A 21,700-nucleotide genomic window follows, 5' to 3' on the forward strand; every position below is an offset into this window, starting at 1 on the left:
TTGTAGAGATGAGACATTAAGTGTCATATGTGTAGACTATCAAAAGTCCAGTTTTCCTGGGTTATACATTGTAAGGAATGGAGACATGTATTACAAGATTAGAAAGGCAAACTGAGTCCTGGTTGTGATGTGCTTTAAAAACTAAGCAGAGTTGCTCCGCATTGTTCTTATAATCAAAAGAGAATTGGTCAAGTTTACTGAGCAAGGGAATAACATGTTTAAAGTACTACTTTAGGAGGATCACGTCAAGCAACTCAATGGAGGTTGGGTTGGAAGAGGAAAACTCAAGCAGAAAGTGAAAAGGGTTTGAGCTAGAGGGGTAGCCATAGAGAAAGGAATGGATGAAAGAGAAATTATGGAAGTGAAAAGTACAAGATATGAATATAAGAGGGGAAGAAGCCTGGAGTTGAAAATAACAGTGGGATTACTAAACTGGATGAATGGAAGTTTGATTATGCCCCCAAAAGAAATAGAAAAGATTGGACCTTTAGAGGACTCTAGAGTAAAGAAAATGAGTTCAGTAATTCTGGTAACACTGATTTCAGACACTTGAGGGACCTCCATTTTGAAATATCTGATAGCTGGAAATGTAGGCTTGAGCTCAGGAAGGAGATAATCCCTAGATACAGAGATTTAGGGAGCATTGACACAGAGATGATTATTGGAAGGTGATGAGGCTGTCAAGTTAGGTAGTGTAGTGAGAGAATAGAAGAGGGCCAAGGATACAGCCTTTGATCACCCCTAAGCCAGGGGTATATGATATGCAAGGGCATGATATGGAAGAGCAAAGGAGACTGAGAAATATCAGACAAGAAGGAAGACAACCAAGGAAGCAATTAACTCAAAGAGCATAGTATCCTCAGGAGGAGGTTAGTGCGATCAGAGGAGATGTTCAGAAGGATGAAGAATGAGAAAAGATCATCAGATCTGACAAAAAAGAGATCCTTGATAATGATGAAAAGGTGAGTTGTGAGGAAGAAAAATAAAAGTGGATTCATTTAGTGTAAATGATGATGAAGTATTATTACTAAGAAATTAAGGCACAGTCATATTAGTTTTTAGATGGTTATTTAAGTGGAAAACTAAGAATTAAACTTAAGTCATTGTACCTCTTATTTCTAGGAGAAGGTGGGGTTCCAGTGTGTTTTATGATAGCTTTTCTAGGATGGAGATGTCTGACTAGTGAATGAATGAAAACTCAGTTAGCCCTCCTTTGGTAGCTGACCCAAACCTGATCAGATTTTACAGAGTAAGTTATTCATTAGGAAATCGAGGGCATATCTTGTTATCTGCTCTGAAGGTGAATTTCCTTCCCTATACCTCCTATCCAATTTTGTTCTAGAAACTAATGAAATAAATGCTATATTTACTATTAAAAAGAAGATAACAATCAACTGTTCTGTATCTACTTACAATCCCTGTAACTTTCCAAGCTAAAAATTCATTTCTTAGCCTTGATTCTTATATCTGTTGTTATCTTATATTAGAATATCACTTCCTTGGAGAACTGCCATACTTCTCTATATGCATTTCACAAACTTAGAACAGTGCCCTGCACATTGTAGGCATTTAATAAATTTGTATGGTTTCATTCATTTATATCTTGTTGCCAGTCTCCCTGACCTTAAAAGTCCTCTAGAAAATAGAAATGTACTTCTAAGCAGGTCATTAAGAGAACACCTCTAAGAAGGGGGAAAGTTCTGTCTCATGTAAACCTAATTCTACAACACCTGGGACTAGCTTTTCTTTTTCATTTTATTCATTTGTCAGAGGATTGCTAGTGGTAAAACAAATGGATGAGAGTACTTTGTCCTGGTGACCCTTTTCATTCTGCAATGAAATCCTCATGTAACTTTTATAGGCAAATACTCTCATTTTCTGAGGGGTCTTTTTATGGAGCAATGACTATTGTCTATACTACCTTCTCCATGATCCCTTAGATCATTATTTCAACCCTACTTCCTTTCATGCCTCCACTTTCATTATAGGATTAGTACTTACTATGAAAGAATGGATCCTCTAACTACCTTTCTGGCTCATAAAGTACCAAATTGATTCTCTTCTCTTGTTTTTTTTATCACATAGATTCCAAAATATGCTATAAATTGCTTTATTATTTCATTATAGTATAAAACAATTTGCCATTGTTTTTGTTACTTTGATAGCATTGTTGCTTTGTTAATAAAACATCCAAGTGTTGGGCAAATAATCTAAGAGGAAGACAAAACTATGAACTTGTAAGAAAAAAGAAAGAATGGAATCACTTTAAAGTAATTTAAATTTAAAGAATGAGGAGACAGAGTTAAGTCATATAACCAAAACCTTTGTCAGATTCGTGAATCTGCAGACATCGCTGGCAGTTTAATCAGCTAAAAACCTTTAGTTTCTTCTTTTAAACTTCAGACGATTGACTGTCTCCCACCTCATTTTTCTACACACCTCATAATCAATGTTTTAATTTACATTAATTCAAAGAAAAAATTCCATCAAATGAAAAAATATGGAAGTATGTTTCATTACTGCTACCTTTGGCTGCTGACAAAGACCTCTAGCAAGTATATTATAATATATAAAAGCAAATATATCTATGACTCATTCTTCAATAATATAAATTTTTAATTATCACATTTTGCTGTCATATCGTCTTTGGATAATTTGAATATAAATTGTTCAATATCACTTATTTCTTAACAAATAAAAACAAATTATCATGACATGGCATTGTTAACTGGTTATGAATAAAATAAATAATACTAATTGGTAATATATGACTGATTTCAGAGACATTTTGCAATTTAGTTACAAGATTCAATGTGACTTTTAATATATTACCATTTATAAGCATTCATATTTACATATTTCTCTTCACTTAAACAAAAACTTTACTCACAAATATACCATGAGCTTGAAATTTAAGATATGACATTCATCTTTGGAGAGAAAAAAAATAAAACTCAGAGAAGTGCTTATCTTGTCATAGTCAGATAACTCTAACGTGCTCAAGTCTAGACTAAGAAACTGATCACTAGGTACCAATTCTGAGAGATTGTTTTCTCCTTCTCTGGCTGGTCTGGAAGCTAGTTAATGGATTCCATCATGTGTCACTCAGCTTTGTAGAGAAGAAAGCAAAGTGAAGTTCATCTACCTCTGTTCTTGGCTCTATATCTAACCATTTACATGATTAGTCAAAACATATAAATTCTCTGTATCTTAGTTTCACGTATATCATTCCTGATCTCCTTCCAATGATCTTCCTTTCAATAATAAAGCAATAAATAATAACATAAAACAATAAGGAAGTTAAGAGTTCCTGGTTTCATGCTTCTTGCTTTGCCCTTTATTGGCAGTGCATTTCCTTGGCTAATATGATGTTCCAGAGACAGGACTACTTCTGGGCCATGCTGAGGCATTGGAAAAGGGCTTTAGAGTAGAGACAACTAAAAATTTTTCTGCTATGCTTTTCTATTCACTGAAGATTCCATCAGTTTTTATTGACTTTGAGTGCATATCCATCGTCTGTTCCCTTAATTTCATAATAAGCTACTGTGAATTAGTCTAGCCCATGAGTTGATTCTCCCTTCCTTTCCATGCAATGATCACTATCATCTTGTTTCTAGTTGAAATAATGTCATACTGACAACTTTCTTATATGCCTTCCAGGTGCCTAATGTCTTCTTCCTTAGTTTCCTTGCCCTCATCTGCCTCCTCAAATGTCGAAATTACCTCTTCAACATGGTTGCTCTCTCCTCCTTGTTCCCCCGACCCCCAAATTGGATTCCTTCTTTCCCGTGTCCTCATTCATCTCTGTTTTATTTTCTTGGCTCAGACAGTCTCTTTCAAAGTCAGTTTAAAGTTTGGCAGAATTTCAGGCTGCCTCCTTAGGATTGATTGGGTGCATAGGAAAACCTGTCAATGAGTGGAGTCTTCAGAGTCCCTGGAGACTGTGGCTGGAAACAAATCCCAGTACAATTTAAACCAGAGCCCAGAATAATCCTCAAACCAAGGCATACCTAAGTGTGGGATTCTTCCCACAGCTTGCAACTTCACAATAGCTTTGGCATCAGGGGAATCAGTGAGATTGAGAAGAGAAGCCAGCAGGGCCTGAAGTAGTGATTGAAGTCACTTTATTGAATGAAGACACATTATTTCAGAGTGCTTACTTTCATATTTCTATGGGCTGTGATTTGGTCTTTACATATACTGTTATCACTGATAAACTGTGACTTCTTATCTTTTGTTTTTTCTTCTTTGTGAATTACTGTGGCAAAAACAAAAAGACAAAAAAATATCCCACTGGAGCAAACTAGTTGTACATTTCTCTGATTTTCCCTAAACTGCTACTTGAATGACAAATTGCTCATCATTGGGTCTATACTTGAAGCCTATTTAAATTGGTGGCATTTCCCAGAGCTTGCATACTCCACTAAAATAAGCTGAAAACCTTGAATCACTGCCATGCCAAGATAAAGCATCTGAATGGGAGATGAAGATATTACTTTCACTAACTTGAAGAGCAATTCTTAACCAGGTCTGTGAACTTCAATTTTTAATGACATATTTTAATATAATTGGTTTCCTTCATAATGTTTTGCATTTTATTGCATGCACATAAAATCATTTTTTTTTTCTGAGAAGGCACTCCTAGCTTGACTAGACTGACAAAAGGGGATCATGACAGAAATGATTTAAGAACCCTTGAACAAGAGGGAATTCAGAATAAATCAGCACCCCCCAACATTTTAAAATTATGTCTAAGAAAAATTGTCAAACATAATAATTTATTTTTTTCACCATTTAGCAGATGATCCAAAACCAAAATTTTGCTTAAAAAAAAAAGACAAGACATAAGATATTACATTCATTCCAATCACAAGCAAAAGAATAATGCTGAATCACCTTAAAAATTGGAAACAAAGGATATATTTCATTTACTCTTCAATATTACATTATCAATTGATTACCACATCAGAGAATTGGGCTTCTTCTTAGTTATCATGCAACTTTATATATCATATGCATATCTCAATGTATTACATATTGCTCTTATGAAAGAGAGAAAAAAGTTATTGTAAATGGAATCCTATTCCCATATTCTTCCCCAAAAGGAGATCACTGTGACAATGAAGGACTAATTATATACTTAGATGTTGAAATATGGTTAAAATGTTTGTGACACAGCAATATTTTGGAATGGGCAATATGATGATCCAGGTCAATTCTGAGGACTTGTGACAAAGAATGCTATTCACTCTAGAGAAAGAACTGTTGGAGTTAGAATACAGATGGAAGCATATGATTTTTCAATTGTTTATTTGGGTTTATGTTTTGGGTTTTGGTTTTATAAGTTTATTCACTTACAAAATGAACAATAAGGAAGTAAGTTTTGCATGATAATACATGTATAAACTAGAATGAATTGTTTGCCATCTCCAGGAGGGAGGAGGGAAAGAGGGAGAAAGACTGTTTGGGTCATATAACTTCAGAAAACTAATGTGGACATTTGTTTTTATATGTAATCAGTAAAAAATAAAAAAATAAAGATGTTTGTTACATTAAGAAACACTTAGTTGTGATTAATTTTATTCATATCTCTTTTACCTATTCACTATTCTATTTTCTAATTTAGTAGTATTTTTAAAAGGTAGGGTTTTTTCTTTAGTTATTATTAGGGAAAGAATTATAGTTTTTAGATATTTGGGAATACATTCCATGAATACAGTAGAAAGAGATTTGGGGGGCTGATGTACTCACTTGTTTTAGCATGTAAACAATACCCTTAAATGATAATGAAACAGTGACATCCACAGAGCCATTTTTCTTTGTAAATATTTTACAACTAGTAATTTGGTAGATTTGGGGAGACACATTAACTCTTTCAGAAAAGAACTAACAGATGTTTTGGTTTTTTTATGTTAGAAAAAAAGAGTTCTCTTTTTCTCTCACTGTAACTCCATTTATACAAAAGAAACAAACTTCCTATGATGAACATATAGTTAAGCAAAACAAATTCTGGAATCAGAAATGTTAAAAAAAATATGTCTCATTCTGTTCTCTGAATCCTTCACGTCTCTACTATGAGGTAGATAGCAAGTTTCATTATGAGTTCTCTGGAGCTGAAGCTGATATTTGAGTTAATCAATTCCAAAGTTTTTCAAAGTTGTTTGTCTTTACAGTATTGTAGCTACTGTATGATTCTCCTCTTAATTCTGTTCACTCTGTATGAGTACATGTTGGCATTTTTCTCTGAAATCATCCCCCTTATCATTTCTTAAAGCACAACAGTTTTCCATCACATTCATATTTACCACAACTTGTTTAGCCATCTGCCAAATGATGAATGCCTTTCAGTTTCCAATTGTTTGCCACAACAAAGAAGTACATAAAAGTTTTGTATATCCAGTCAATGTTTTTCTTAGTTCTAATCTAGCCCTTGCTCTACACTTCCTCTTATTCCTCTTTTTGCTCTTTTGCTGTTTCCCTATTGAGCAAAGTGTATTTTTGTACCCAACTGTATGTATTTGTCTTCTCTCATTCAACTGTTTAAGATGAGTGAGGTTCAGGTGTTATCTTCTTCTCCTAATCTTTTCATTCTTATTTGTATAGACACCTTCTTGTGTACCCAAATTATGGGGCATGATTTTCCCTTATGTGCATTTTCCCCATTACCAAATAGTATATTTCTCTTATATTTCCTTTCCATTCTTTTTGAAAGATAATCAGAATATAACAATCCCAAATGATGGCAGATGATGGTAGGATTCTGATTTCTTTATAATTATTTGCTTACCTTTTTGAGTTTCTCTGAGTTACCACTGCAGAGAGTTTTTATACAGCTCTACTCTTTTCATCAGAAATGCTTAAAAGATATCTATTTCATTTATGATCTATTTGTTCCCAATAAGGATTACACTGAGTTTTTCAGGTTAAGTTATTCATTGTTATAAGCTTTTAGCCTTCAACTTCTGGAATGTCAATTGTAAGCTTTCTATTCCTTTAAAATGGAAGCTTCTAAATCTTGTGTAATACTAATTGTGGCTTCTCAGTACTTCAAATCTTTCTTTGTGGATGTTTCATTGCATTTTTCCTGCCCTGTGGATATATTCTGACTCTAACAATCTTAATTTTGGGGGTTTCTTTTGGGAGGTGATTTCTAGAGTGTTTTTGATTCAAATTTGCCCTCTCTTTCTCTTTTTTTCTTAATTTTTATTTAGAATACTTTTCCATGGTTACATGACTCATGATTACCCCCACCCTCACTTTCTCCTCCCTGCTCCCAAATCTGACAAGCAGTTCCAATGGATTATACATGTATCATTGTTCAAAACCTATTTCTATGTTATTCAAATTTGCAGTAGAGCAATTCTGGAAAATCAAAATCCTAATCACATCCCTTTCACACTAAGTGGTCACTCATATATTTTTCTAATGCATTTCTGGTTCCACAGTTCTTTCTCTGGATGTGGTTAGGGTTCTTTCTCCTGAGTCCCTCAGAATTGTCCTGGATCATTGCATTGCTGTTAGCAGAGAAGTCCATTACATCTGATTGTACCACAGTGTATCAATCTCTGTGTACAATGTTCTCCTGCTTCTGCTCCTCTCACTCTGCATCAATTCCTGGAGATCATTCTGGTTCACATGGAATTCCTCCATTTCTTTATTCCTTTCAGCACAATAGTATTCCATCATCAACATATACCATAATTTATTCAGTCATTCCCTAATTGATGAACTGCCCCCCCATTTTCCAATTTTTGCCACCACAAAGAATGCCTATAGATATTCTTGTACAATTCTTTTTCCTTATTATCTCTTTGGGGTACAAACTCAGCAGTGCTATGGCTGGATCAAAGGGCATTCATTTAAAGCCCTCTTGGCATAGTTCCAAATTGCTCTTGAGTGGTTGGACCAATTAACAACACCACCAGCAGTGTATTGGTGTCCCAATTTTGCCACATCATCTCCAACATTTATTGCTTTCCTTTGCTGTCATATTTGGCCCTCTCATTCTAAAAGACCTCAATTATCAAAGATGAAAAGGGCAATCTCATCTCTAACAAAAAGGAAGTTAAGGTAATCATTAAGAATTATTTTTCCCAATTATATGGCAACAAATACCACAATCTATATGGTATTTGGTATATGGATGAATATCTAATTTTGGAGGTGTTGGTTTTGTTTGTTATTCAGCAAACATCATCTGCAATAGGGATTAATTAGAAGCCTTCCGAATAAGATCAGGAGTTGTGAAAGGGAATTCTTTATTCTCTTTTTCTATTTTTAATCAATCTAATAAACCCCTACTTAACCCCTACTTAACACTTTAAGTGACTGCCTGCCCTTTGACCCAACCATACCATTGCTGGGTCTATACCCCAAAGAGATAGTAAGGAAAAATACTTATACAAAAATATTTATAGCCTTTCTCTTTGTGGTGGCAAAAAATTGGAAAATGAGGGGATGCCCTTTATTTGTGGAATGGCTAAACAAATTGTGGTATCTCTTGGTGATGGAATACTATTGTGCTAAAAGGAATAATGTACTGGAGAAATTCCATGTGAATTGGAATGACCTCCAGGAATTGGTGCTGAGAGGAGCAGAACCAGGAGAACATTGTACACAGAGTCTGATACACTGTGGCACAATTGAACATAATGCACTTCTTTTCTAGCAGCAATGCAGTGATACAGGACAATTCTGAGGGACTTATGAGAAAGAACACTACCCACATCCAGAAAAAGAACTGTGGGAGTAGAAACAGAAGAAAAACATTTCCTTTATCACTTGGTTCAATGGGGATATGATTGGGAATGTAGACTCTAAATTATCACTTTAATGAAAATATTAATAATATGGAAAAATGTCTTGATCAATGACAAATGTAAAGCCTAGCTAAATTTGCTATTGGAGGTGGGAGGGAGGAGGAGAGGGAAAGAATATGAATCATGTAACCATGGGAAAATATTCTAAATTAATTAATGGATTAAATTTTTAAAAATGAAAATAAAAAATAAAATAAAAGACCTCAATTATTATATTCTATGATTTATTGAAATATGATACATAGGCTCTTTTTTAATACTAGCTTTTATGTAGTCCAATGAATCTTAAATTATTTCTTAAACCTATCTTCCAGGTCAGCTATTTTGCTATGAGATACATTACATTTTCTTCTATATTTTTCAGTCTTTTGACCTTGTTATTATTATTTTTTGTATTGGCCTAATGGTGTTGGGTACTCCCAAATGAGAAAGTTCCTTGACCCCTTTGGATTGGCACCTCTCCTACCTTCTATCTTATAGAGAGTTGCCTAGACCAGAGGTATCAAATAAAAATAAATAGAAATGGATCTCCAGAGTCCGCATATTGACTTAAAATACAAATCAACATTTATGTTTTATTGTATTTTGTTAAACATTTCTCAATTTCAAATAAATTGGTTACAGCTCTACTCTAGAGTTTTGCTGAAATCTATGAGTTTGATACGTCTGGCCCAGAGCACTGAAAAATTAAATGACTTATTCAGGGTCTTTCTGCCAGGATGTATCAGAAGAGGAGCATCTATTAGAGTCAGCATGGTATAGTGGCTTGAACTGTTACCTTAGAGCCAAGAAACCCTGGGTTCAATTCCCACTTTTTAACTTGGAGGATGATCTTTTGACTTTCTTTTAATACTTCTTTTTGTTTCATGGAGTATGTTTGGTGCATTCTAATTTTCAGTGATTGTGGTTTTGAACCTTTTCTTCCAAGCTATCAATTTCCTTTCTACTTTTTATCACTCATTTTTTCCCATTTTTCCTCTAGCATTCAGATTTTATTTATAAATCATTTTCAAGTCTTTCAAAAACTCTTCCTTCATCTCTTCCAGGAATTTTAGTTGAATCCATGCCAAAGATGTGTTTTCCTTTGAGGTTTTTCCTTTAGATGTTTTGGAATAATTCTCTTTTGAGTTTGGATCTTGAGCATACCTTCCCATGATGGGATTCTTTGTTGTCATTTTTTCATTCTTTCTACATCCTGATTTCAGACTTTATTTTAGGGAAAGACTGAACATTTCTGGAGGGGAATGTCTGAGATGGTTCCATTGCTTATTTCTTGAGTATTTTGAGAACTGCTTTATTCTAGGATCTCATGGGCAGCCTAATATTGGGACTTGTTAACTTTCAGTGCTCCCAAAGTGTCCTCATCTAAGCTCTTCACTTTCCTGACCTGGGTTCAGTTCTCTGTAATATACTTGTAGGCTTCCTTCACTTGGAGCTCTGCTGGACTCAGCCCCCAACAGATGAAGAAACTGTTGGCTTTACTTACATTCCTATAGTCATAAGTCTCCTCAGTTGGCATTGAATATGTGAGGTAGAATTGGGTACTGAGCAACAAAGATGTCTGCTTATATATATTCTTTCATTTTCATAAATTTAGGCTCTTTTATGATTAATCTTGGAGTTCTTGCCTTACTGAAAGTTTCTTCCCTGTTATAGAATGCTCTGCATGACCATTACTGGTCAAACCTTGTCTTCAGTGTCGTAGATTCTCTGGCCATCTTCTTATACTGATCTGGGCTAGAAAAATGGATCATTGTGATATATATATATATATATATATATATATATATATATATATATATATATATATATATAAATTTACTGATCAGTATTTGGTATGTCTTATTTTGGGAGGCAGCTGATGGCACAATGGCTTGGGACTGGGAAGACACAAGTTAAAACTGAGCCTCAGATACTTATGGCGACCCTGGGTAAATCACTTAATAAATGCTGCCTCAAATTCTTCATATGTAAAATTGAAATAATATAATGCCTATGTCCCAGGGTTGCTGTGAAGGTGAAATGAGATAATAATTATAAAAAAAGTTTTTAGCACAGTGGTTGTCACCTATTCAATGCTACATAAATGTTAATTATTTAAAATAATAATTTTAAATATGTTTGGAGGAATTTTTTTGGGGGGAGGACAGAGCCTGACTGTACTTTTCCTAGCTACTCTACTACCTTGTCCTGTTTCTTATATTGACTCTTTGAGTAAAGTTTTTTAAAATAAATTTCAAACTAAGGAGACCCTTCTCATATACTTTGTGGACAGTCTATATACTCCAGGGGTACCAACACAATATCAGATTTCAAGGGAGGCTCCAGCATGTATATGTACGTGTATATAGACAGTCAGATAGACAGATGGATAGATATGGATAGTTATATAGAGATATAAGTCTATCTCTATATATGTATTCACAAAACACATAAGTGTATATATAAATATGTTTTTATATATTTATCTGTGTGTGTATATATATGTATATACATTCTTTACTTAGGAAAGAAGTCCTCATATAATCAATCATCACAAGATCCATATGTCAGGACTTTCTAGCTTGGCAGATCCTGTAGAACTTGTTCCCAACTGGCATAGCATTCACCAGCCCAGAACCATTGACATATCAAAATAAGGCTTGGAAAAAGATTTGAGATTGAAAATGTAGCACATTTCAATACATCATGGATCTTGGCTATTATTGTTATTATTATTATTGGCTATTATTCATGTGGTATATCCATCTATCAATAAAGCCTATAATTTCTCTTTGCCTTACTAGATAATATTTGGCACATGCTATGCCTGAAAAAAATACAATGGTTCTTATTTTCAGGAATTCCCATTCTATTGGGAGAGACAACACAAAAAGAGTTCCAACTACAAATTAGATAAGAGGCTTCCAAGGTCCTTGGCACACAATGGCAAAGCAGATGGTAATATCACTTCATCAATTTGATTTTCCCAGAAAAACATAACCTGTTTTATTATTTGACCCATTTGCCTTTGTCAAGGTCTTAAAGGGCAAGAACTTTACTTTCTAGGACTTCATTAGCTAAGGATATTATAGCAACTGTAGGAGGAAAAATTATAGCTCACATTTTCTCAGGGTCTGTTTTCTAGGATAATGATTGAGAGGGCTAGGATAAATATGGGACCAATGGTCTTGGAATTGCTACCACTCCCTGGGTGCTAAGAAATTATTGCAATATAACATTTGGTTAGGAGTTGGTATTGGTTTTGATTATTAAAGACAGAAAAGATGAATCTCTTCTTTACAGGTAATGTACCACTCAATGATCACTTCAGGACCAAGGCTAGAAGCAGTACTGTGGTCTGGGGTACATTGTTCTTCCTAAGGCTCTTGAGTTCATGATCCATATTGAGGTTTGAAAAGAGGCCATGATTAAGGCTATGTTCCATCTTGTTCTCTGCTAAAGAATTTAAACTCCTTGAAGACTGTGACTATTCCATTTTGGTCTGCTTTTCCCTAGTGCAGTCCCTGGCCTATAATAAGCACTTAAATGCTAAATCATTTTAGTTGTCTCCTATTCCTTGTGACCCCATTTGAGGTCTTCTTTGAAAAGATAATATAGTAGTTTGCTCTTTCCTTCTCCAGTTCCTTTTACAGATGAGGAAACTGAGGCAAATAAGTTAAATGATTTGCCCATAATCACACAGCTAATAAGTATCAGAGGTCAGATTTGAACTTCCTGACTTCAGGTCATGAACTTCATCTGCTGCACCACCTAGCTGTATATTTGTTATATTCACTAAATTTTTACCTTTCAGAGATGAACTTCATTGCCAAAGAAGATCTTGACTTAAAGTCTTTATATCTCTACATGAAACATTCAAATATCCCCATACTTCTGGTCCTGAAGCTCTATTCTCATCCTTCCTCTCTTTCTCTACATTGTCTGCCGTGGTGATCTCATCCACTTTTACAACTTACAACTAGCCTGTCTAGACTGATGACTCCCAATTTATATCTGGTCCCACATTTCCAACTGTTTCATCACTCTCTCCTGCTGAGGTTGCCACATAGGCATCTCAAATTTAGCAGAGCCCAAATTTATCTCATCATTTTCATTTCAATCTCTGCTTCCCTTCTTCTGTCAAAACCACAACTGTTTATCTAGTTTAGCAAGTTCAAAAATGAGGAATCAACTGTCACTCAACTCTCTTTTATCCCATATCTACTAACTTATTAAATAATAGTTTAGAAGCTATGGATTCTAATCACAGCTCTCTCATTTACTACTATTGTGAGCCTGGCCTCTGTTTCTTCATCTATCAAAATTAGAATTTGGATTAGATGATTTCTAAGATCTTTTGTATCTCTAAATCCTCTACTAAAAGTATACTTCACTGAATTCTCAGTGACAGAAAATGACTGCACAAATCAGTACTGGTTCATAACCAGAAGGGGAATCTTTGTTTTACTGCTGTACTTTAAGAGTATTTATCATATAAGATAAAATAAGATGATGTTGTCAACTGTTTTCATTCTTCCCTGACTTAAATTGAATAAACCACCTTTCGGAAAACATGATAAAACTTCATTGCTGGTTAAAAAAGATTTGAAAAACTATCAAATAATGCTCCCCCTAGTAAAAATCAAAAGACTTGCCAACTATGAGTGACTATGAATGAGAGAATGCTCAAAATCACTATTAATAAGAAATGCACGTCAAAAATGTACCTGAAATTTTACTTCATATCTAGCAAATGAACAAATCTGACAAAATATGAGATGAGTTGATATTGGAAGAGTTTTGAAAAAATAAACACAATGATATGTTGTTGATGGAGCTGTGAATTAGTTGAACCTTTCTAGAAAGCAACTTGAAAATATGAAATTAATGGCTAAAATGTACACCCATTAACCCAGAGATTGCACTTCTAGGCAGTTACCATAAGGATGTCATAAATTCCCTCCTCCAAAATGTTCAGTATGAGTCATAATATTGAGAGAGCTGGAAACAAAGAAGATTCCCATTGATTGGGCAATGGGTAAACAACCTGTATATTGTGCTATATTTCAAATGAAGAATACTATGAATATAGAGAAGCATAGAAAGACCTGTATGAATTAATTCATAGTAAAGTAATCAGATCAAGGAAAACAATATATACAATGACTATAACAACAGAAATGGAACAAATACCCATAAAGTACTTGACAATGAGTAGTGAAAAACTATAAAGAAGTATTATTGACGTGAAATAACAGATAGAAGACAACTTTGGCCATTCTACTGCAGTGTCCACCTTATGTGCTAGCAGAATTTTTCAATAGCTTCATCAGTGTTGTTATTTTTCCCTCTACTTTTTCTTTTAAAAAAATATTTGTTATAAGGGATAGCTTTCTGGGGGAGGGAATAGTAGAGCAAAAGAGGAAAATCTAAAGGATAAAAACAAAATGATAAATGATAAAAACAAAAAACATTGATTTTTGACATATCATGTATACATACAGGCACATATTGAAACTTAATTTTTTAAAAAATTCCTTAGAATCAGGAGGGGAAAGATATACTTAGATGTCATCAATAGGTTTGTATTGTAGTTATTTCTATTTTTTCACCATTTTGAATAATTCATTATCGGTTGGATAAAATTTTATTAAAATAAATTTCATATACATTTAAAGTTAAAAATTAAATATCTCCCATGATTAATTAAATGTTAGTGATAAGGAAATTAAATATTTTAAACTCTATGGTGAAGCAGTATGGTATGAGAGGAAGTATAAAGAATGCAGATTCAAACGTACTGAGTTCAAATTCCATCTCTGCTTATTAACCATGGTGACTTTAGGAAGTCACTAAACCCTTATAGGTATTATTTTCCTTATATTAAAAGAAGGACCAGATCAGCATTTTGAGAAGTAGGGGCCTTGGCTTGACCCTACAGTCCATGTAAATAATGGAACAGTGGGAAAACAGGGTTGAAAAGAACAAAAGAATTTTCGAATAGGCTGTAATCTACATATTGCAAATCTCATAACATTAGCTTTCCTTCCAAAACCTATCCCTCTTCTACTCTCCCCTATTTCTGTCCAGGAAACCATCCTTCCAGTAACCCAGGTTTGTAATCTTTCTGTTACTCTCCCTTACCTAACATAGTTAAATCAGTTGACAATTTTTGTTGTTTCTACATCTGACACATCTCTTGCATACATTCTTTATTTGCTCATCCTCCACTCTTGCTCAAAGTCTCATCTCCATTTACCTAGAGAACTGCAATCATATCTTAACTGGTCTTCCTCCCTCACATTTCTACTGCTATCTAATCCATTTGAAATACAGCTACAAAAGTAATTTTCCTAAATTAGAAGCCTGACCATTTAATAACTCTACTAAAAAAACTCCACTGGGTCCTCACTGACTCAATGAGCGAATATTATTTCAGTGGTATCTCTTTTTGGATTCATATTTGAAAGTTAATTTTTATAATATACATAATTATTAGAGAAAAGGTGTGTTTATGTGATTAATAGGCAATATACACATTTAGGAAATATATTTTTTTTACTAATAGGGATATGTGATTCCCCAAATTTGGACATTATTGGGCTAAATGACCTCTGAGGTCTACTGTTCTATATCAATGATCCTATGAAAGTCATGCATGAGATATTCTTTTCTACAAAGCCATAAAGGAGTTGACATGAGAAATATGATTTAACACTTACTTCCTTTTCTTAATAGCAGCAAATCAGGGCAATGGTATTTTTTTTCTTCCCTTAGATTATTTGATTTCTCTTTGATTTGTACAAAGTCTTGCATACAGAGGTTCACCTTGATGTGACCTGGTCTAAAACTTGATATCACAAGGGTAAAAAAAAAGTGCTATGGTCTAGGGCTTTGGTGCATTAAATTATCTTTATTTATGCTATGATAAATAAGAAATATGGATGTCATAATTAAATCATTACTCAAGTTTTGGGATAAAGCCAGAATCTAGCTTTGAAACGTTATACTTCAATATTTTGTGTGGTATTTTTCCTCATATCCTCCCTTTTTCAGGAATAAAGAGGGAAAAGCTTGGCTCCTCTGACTCTTCACATCTTTTGACAATTGCCCTCTAACCTCAAGATCATCCCTCTAGATTATGTCATGTTTATACTGACCATCAAGTAGACAAAATACCAGTGGATCTGGAAGTGAAATATTTGTAAGATTAATGACCAGGGCACCCAAGAGGTCATGATGTAAAGTCTCCGTGTTTATTGTCTAAGAGTTTTTTCTCCTCTATTTTTCACTTCCTTGTCTTTCATGTACATGTACAGTTACTCTTTTAGCTAGTGACTGTTAACTCCCACCAGGATCAAAGTGAGCAAGACAGCCAAGCACTCTGCCATCCTGGCCTCACTTTTAAGGGCTGACAACCCAGCCAAGGGTTTAACAACATGGTGCTGCTGTTCAGAGCAGCCTTGGCTCACCAAGCTGTAGTTCCTAATGAATTTATGCTCCTGATGCTCGAATGAGAACTTCTGCTGATCTTCAATAGCTAATTCACAATTAGAGAGTGCTGAAATAAAAGGCAAACCTCCTTGTCCCATAGGTGACTTCTGTTTCTAGTAGGGAGCCTTTGTTGAAAGAAAGCACATATGAGAATCTTTTCTTTCATGCACTGACCTATAACTTTACTTGTGGTTTGGGCTCCAGTTAGTTAAGGAATCACCTATTTTTTTCTGGAATCAAGGGAAAGAAATCTGCCAAATTGCCTTGATGCATAACAAATATTTCCAATAACTACCATCCTACCCTGGCAGTCTCCAAGTAGCTAGATTTATCAAAGTATGGCATTTCCAACATTAGTATGATCACACACATTAGAAAATAATCATTATGATGATGATGACAGTTGTAGCCAGTATTAATATATGTTCATATATATACACACTCACATATATTTTACAATAACTCCAAGAGTTAGGTATATTATTCTATGATTTCTCTCACATGAGGAAACTGAGACTGGGAAAGATTAAGCAACTTAAGGATCAAAAAGAGTCTCATAGCCAGTGAGCATCTGAGGAAGAATTTGAATTTTGCTCTTCCAAACTTAAAGATGGGTATTCCCATGAAGACAGAAATTTTATCTTTTCAGATGCTCTTCAGTAGCCACTACATTGTAAATACTCAACATAGTTTTCAATCAACTCTTAATGGTCATTCACCATTGGATTTTTAGCAAGCATATGTTAAGAGACTTTATACATGTGATCTGCCTGAATTTAATCACTTCATGTGGGGAAAGTAGATCAAGGCTTAGATCTTTATAGCATTTTTCAGGATGCAGAGAATGTTTGAAAGCCTGCTTGCCAAATATTTTAAGATCAGCAAAATCACCAAGTGTTTTGACAACACATCTCCCCTTTAATGTTTAAAGCCGAGTGAACTCAAAGGTAATATTTTATCTTATGTTTCTTATTATTCACACTTGGCTCATTGATATTTTCAGAAACATTTGGTTGTATATTCAGTCCAAGAAATTTCTCATCTATCAAGCTCTTTCCCTATAAAAAGGAAGTTGTATTTTTGCCAAAAGAAAAAGACTATCAAGTTTTCAAGTTTGGTTTGAACCCCCAACCCAGGAGGTTCAAATCAGTTCTACTTTTGGCAAAATGTATGCTTTCTCCTTCTTGTATCCTCCCCACATAGAGCTGATATTATCTTTTTAGATTAATAAAAGGGGAGAGATGTTACTACAACAATGACAGAGCCCAGAACAATCACATGTTCTAACTAGGTGCTCAAAAATGTACAGAATTGAGTCAAATTCACTTCATAATTGTGATATAAACTGACTATTGAATTTCTGGATGTTGCTTATAGGCAAAGAAGTTAAAATCATAAGACAAATAGGAGTAGCACAGTATAGTAGCAGGAGTACTGTATTTGACATCAAAGCACATGGGTCAAATCCTGAGCCGGTTATGAATTTTTGCCAAGTCATTTAATCTCTCATCATTTTAGTTCCTGTATCTATAAAATGAAGAAGCTAATCTAGAGATTCTATAAGGTTCATTTCTAGCTCTACATATATGATCTTATGTGCAGATTTGAAGTTGGACAGAGCTTGCTGAAGGCTCAATATAGCAAATCTGTAAAGTATAGTTTTAGGACAGGAAAGACCTTATAAGCAATCAAATTATGAAGGAGGGAAGTCCCACAGTTGATAGAATGCTGGGCTTGGAAACATAAATACCTGCTTAAGATTCAGCTTTATTGGATGATCCTGGGAAAATCACTTAACCTCTAACTGCCTCAATTTCCTTATCTGAAAAATGGGTATAATAGTAACACCCCACAGAGTTGTTGAAAGAGTTGAATGAGATAATATTCTGAAACATAATAGCTACAATTACTCCTACAGACTAATTAAACTCCCCATTTTACCAACTCAGAATTGTAAGCCAAGAAATGCCTTATCACGGGTCACATCAGTAGAAAATAGTAAAGCAGGTATTTGAGCCCTGGTCCTCTGACTTTAGATCCTATGCTTTTCCCGCCATACTAAATTCTTTAATAACCATAACACCATTTCCCTGAATTGCCTTATAAATCAGAAGATTATAGTAAGACATCTTCTATCTAAAGTTTGGAACAAATTAACCACGGTTATGCATCTCTGACCTACACCTGCTTCATAAGGCAACTTCATTCACTACCAATAATCCAGACAAAGAGATAAACAAAAATTGAGTGATTATTAACAATTCCTGTCTAGAATTATGGTATACAAAAGTTTAAACTATCCAATATAATTCAAACATCAAGCAATATTCTCTGGTTACTTTCACCTCACATTTTTAAAATAAGAGATGTATTATAATCAAGGCTATACTTTGGTTTTCTACATATTATAAATATGCTCACATAGTTCCTCCAAAACTAATTTTAAATCATGCCATGAATATAACTGGTAAGCTTTGGACTTACCAAACCTTTACATGTTGAAAGTGCTACAGATGAGTTCTGGTGGGATCGTAAGGAGCCTTGATAAAAGCAGAATTCCTCTGGTGGGAAAGCATGTACTGATTTAGTGCCTTTCTTTCCTAACATTTGTACCATAAATCCAGGAGCTATTAGACCATCAGAAGTTTTAAGATCCATGTGAAAGTCATGTCCAAATCCATGGAGCCGAAGGTGAAGAGAATCAATTCCTAGATGAGAAGGTGATCTCTTTCTCCTTTGATGGTGCATAATTTCACGTGTCATATATTCTCCATTTGGGTGTACTTCATAAGCTGAGACAATTTCATATTCTGTAGGTCAGAGCAGAAAACAACAGAGTTCAGACAAGGAAAAGAAATAGCAATGTTGTAGATGGAGTATTAGAAGTTTTACCAGTAAATTAGATATGTTTAAGAAAGAGGGCATATAGGTTATCTTCATGGTCACTGTATGGCAAACAAATAGCTTATGAACTGGACCTCTGATTTTCTTAATATGTATGTAGAATTCCTGGGGATGAAATTTCCCCTACCAATGAAAATGAACATTTATTATGCAATTTGAGGACTTAGAGAATTGCTCATGGCACTAAGAGATTAAGATAATTTGCCCATAATCATTTGCTACTTCCACAAAATAAACATGAGCTTCTGGATATTAGGACCAGCTCTCTAGCCTATTATGCTACCTTTCTAAACAAAATAGAATGCACATGTATATGAGAGTATGTGTGTGCATTATATTTATGTATGTGTATATTTATATGGAAAGAATTTATACACATATATATGTACTCATCTGTGAATATATCTAAACACATTCTATTTTGTGTGTGTATATATATATATATTTATATTTATATAGCAGTGTATTTGTGTATATGTCCATGTGTGGTATGGAATAGATAGATAGACATTCAAAATCAGTATAAATGCCCTTAAAAATCATTAGTATGATCTTTGGCAATGTTTTGTCACAAAAGAAAATAAAAGATGATGGTTTTATTTGAAAAGGAAGAAAATAATGAAGCCTTATGAAAATGGAAATATCCTATTTTTTGCAAATCTGATCTCTGTCCAATATATGGCACATTAATTTTATAAAATATTAATTTTTATTCATTTATTAGTTGATTTTATATTTGAATGATCATGATACTTAAATCTGATTTTAAAATAGCTATACCATTCTAAAAATAAGACCAAATAAACCCTTGAATATATAAATTTTGCATTAACTTTTAATAACTGATGATATTCTTATATAATATATCAGCTCCTTTTGAAAACAACTTGTTAACTTCCTATTGAAAAGATTTACTTTGCTTCTGATCAATTTATATAGTATGCTTCACTAAGTCTTTCAATGCCATTCTTTTTCATATTACTTACAATTTTAGCCTATAATGTATCTAGATATATTACTTAGAAAACCTTAAAAGTGACACTCGAGTTTTCTGCCACCTGCACCAGTATCTAAGGCTGAAATCATAAGGGGTCTCATAAAAATTAAAATCCAATAACGTTTTAAAGACTAGTTTTGGTTATTAACTAGAATGGAAAGTGGAAGGAAAGTGGACTGAATTGTCTTCATGAAATTGCTCTGCCCTTTTAATAACGCAAACCTTTCTTCAAAAATGAAGGTCTATCTTTTAAATGCCAACATTCTACTTGTGGTGTTATATGACTACAAGACATGAAATAGGATATACCTAAAGAAATAAAAATGGATTCACCCAAAGGGTGAGAGAGAGGCTCACGATGGATGTATGCTAACTGCAACATGTTATCCAGTAAGGAATTATGAAGAATAAGAAGATGAGATGTCATCAGGGAAATGTTATAGGCTGGCTGTGAGGTGAAGGCAAGAAAACATTGAAAGTCTACCCAGAATACTCCACTGGCCTCTCTATGATATGAGAAGAGCATGAAGAAAGCCATTACCATATTTGGCAGTTGCCAGGTGTTAACTTTGTGAAGGAGAGAATGAAATGAAAAAGAATTGCATAGGATTTGTAGGTATAAGTGAGTATAAGTGAGTGTATCATGGCAATGCACATTTAAAATGATGACATTGGAGATCCATGTAAGTATTTGTGAAAAGAATTTAAAGAATAACAAGTAGAAACTATGGCTTTGCATGTGTATGTATATGGAACAAGTAAAGGTGGATAAAAATATCTGAAATATAAAATTGTCTAACAAATAGAAGTTATGAAGGAGGTTTGGAGCATGAGATATTCTGAATATCTGTTTTATTTATCTTTAAAGATTAATAAGTTAAATATAAAAAGTTAATCCTTTTGAAGTAGAACTCTTTTGAATGTCCTAAATTTCCATCCTTATTTTTTAACAGAATATACTGGACATAATTGAGCCTTTTCCTGATGGATAGGACTCATCATTAAGAGCCACTGGTTATGGTGTTCTATTGAAACTATAAATAGTCTGATATATATGGTGAAATATTACCTGACTCCAGTCCTGGTACTTTCTTACTTGAAAAAATCCCTTATATAAGTTTATTTTTTTGTTCTTTTGCCTCTGACATATACATGGAAAGGAATATGCCTCCATAGCAGTATAAATTATTTTACAAATCAAAGGCTAAAGAAGCTTGCTCCAAAGAGATTTTCTAACACTCTAAGGGGAAAAATATTTCCTTTTTACTACTGGCATATTCTGACTTGACACCATTTAAAATAGTATCATTCTTTTCTGAGTGCCAGGTATCAAATGAGAGTGCTGGACTAGACTAACCCTAATTATCATCAATTGCTTAATCAATTATCCCAAATTTTTCCACTACTCATACAATGGGATATGGAACTCTCAGTCCCAGCTTGCATGATTTTTATCTCCCTTGCAAGATCTCTTCATGGGGTTTGATGAAATATCATTGTAAAT

At 34.0% G+C, this 21,700-nt stretch overlaps 1 protein-coding gene across 1 annotated transcript in view; it reads right to left on the reverse strand.

Annotated features, from left to right (window-relative positions):
- The window catches only part of ADAMTS16 (ADAM metallopeptidase with thrombospondin type 1 motif 16), a 261,354-nt gene that overhangs the window by 230,158 nt on the left and 9,496 nt on the right, over window positions 1-21,700 (reverse strand). Inside the window, exon 3 of the mRNA XM_001370697.4 lies at window positions 18,780-19,105. Within this exon, the coding sequence (XP_001370734.2) occupies window positions 18,780-19,105 (326 nt within the window). The remainder of the gene's footprint in view (window positions 1-18,779; window positions 19,106-21,700) is intronic.

This window comes from Monodelphis domestica, chromosome 3, assembly GCF_027887165.1.
Source record: "Monodelphis domestica isolate mMonDom1 chromosome 3, mMonDom1.pri, whole genome shotgun sequence".
Taxonomy (NCBI): Eukaryota; Metazoa; Chordata; class Mammalia; order Didelphimorphia; family Didelphidae; genus Monodelphis; species Monodelphis domestica.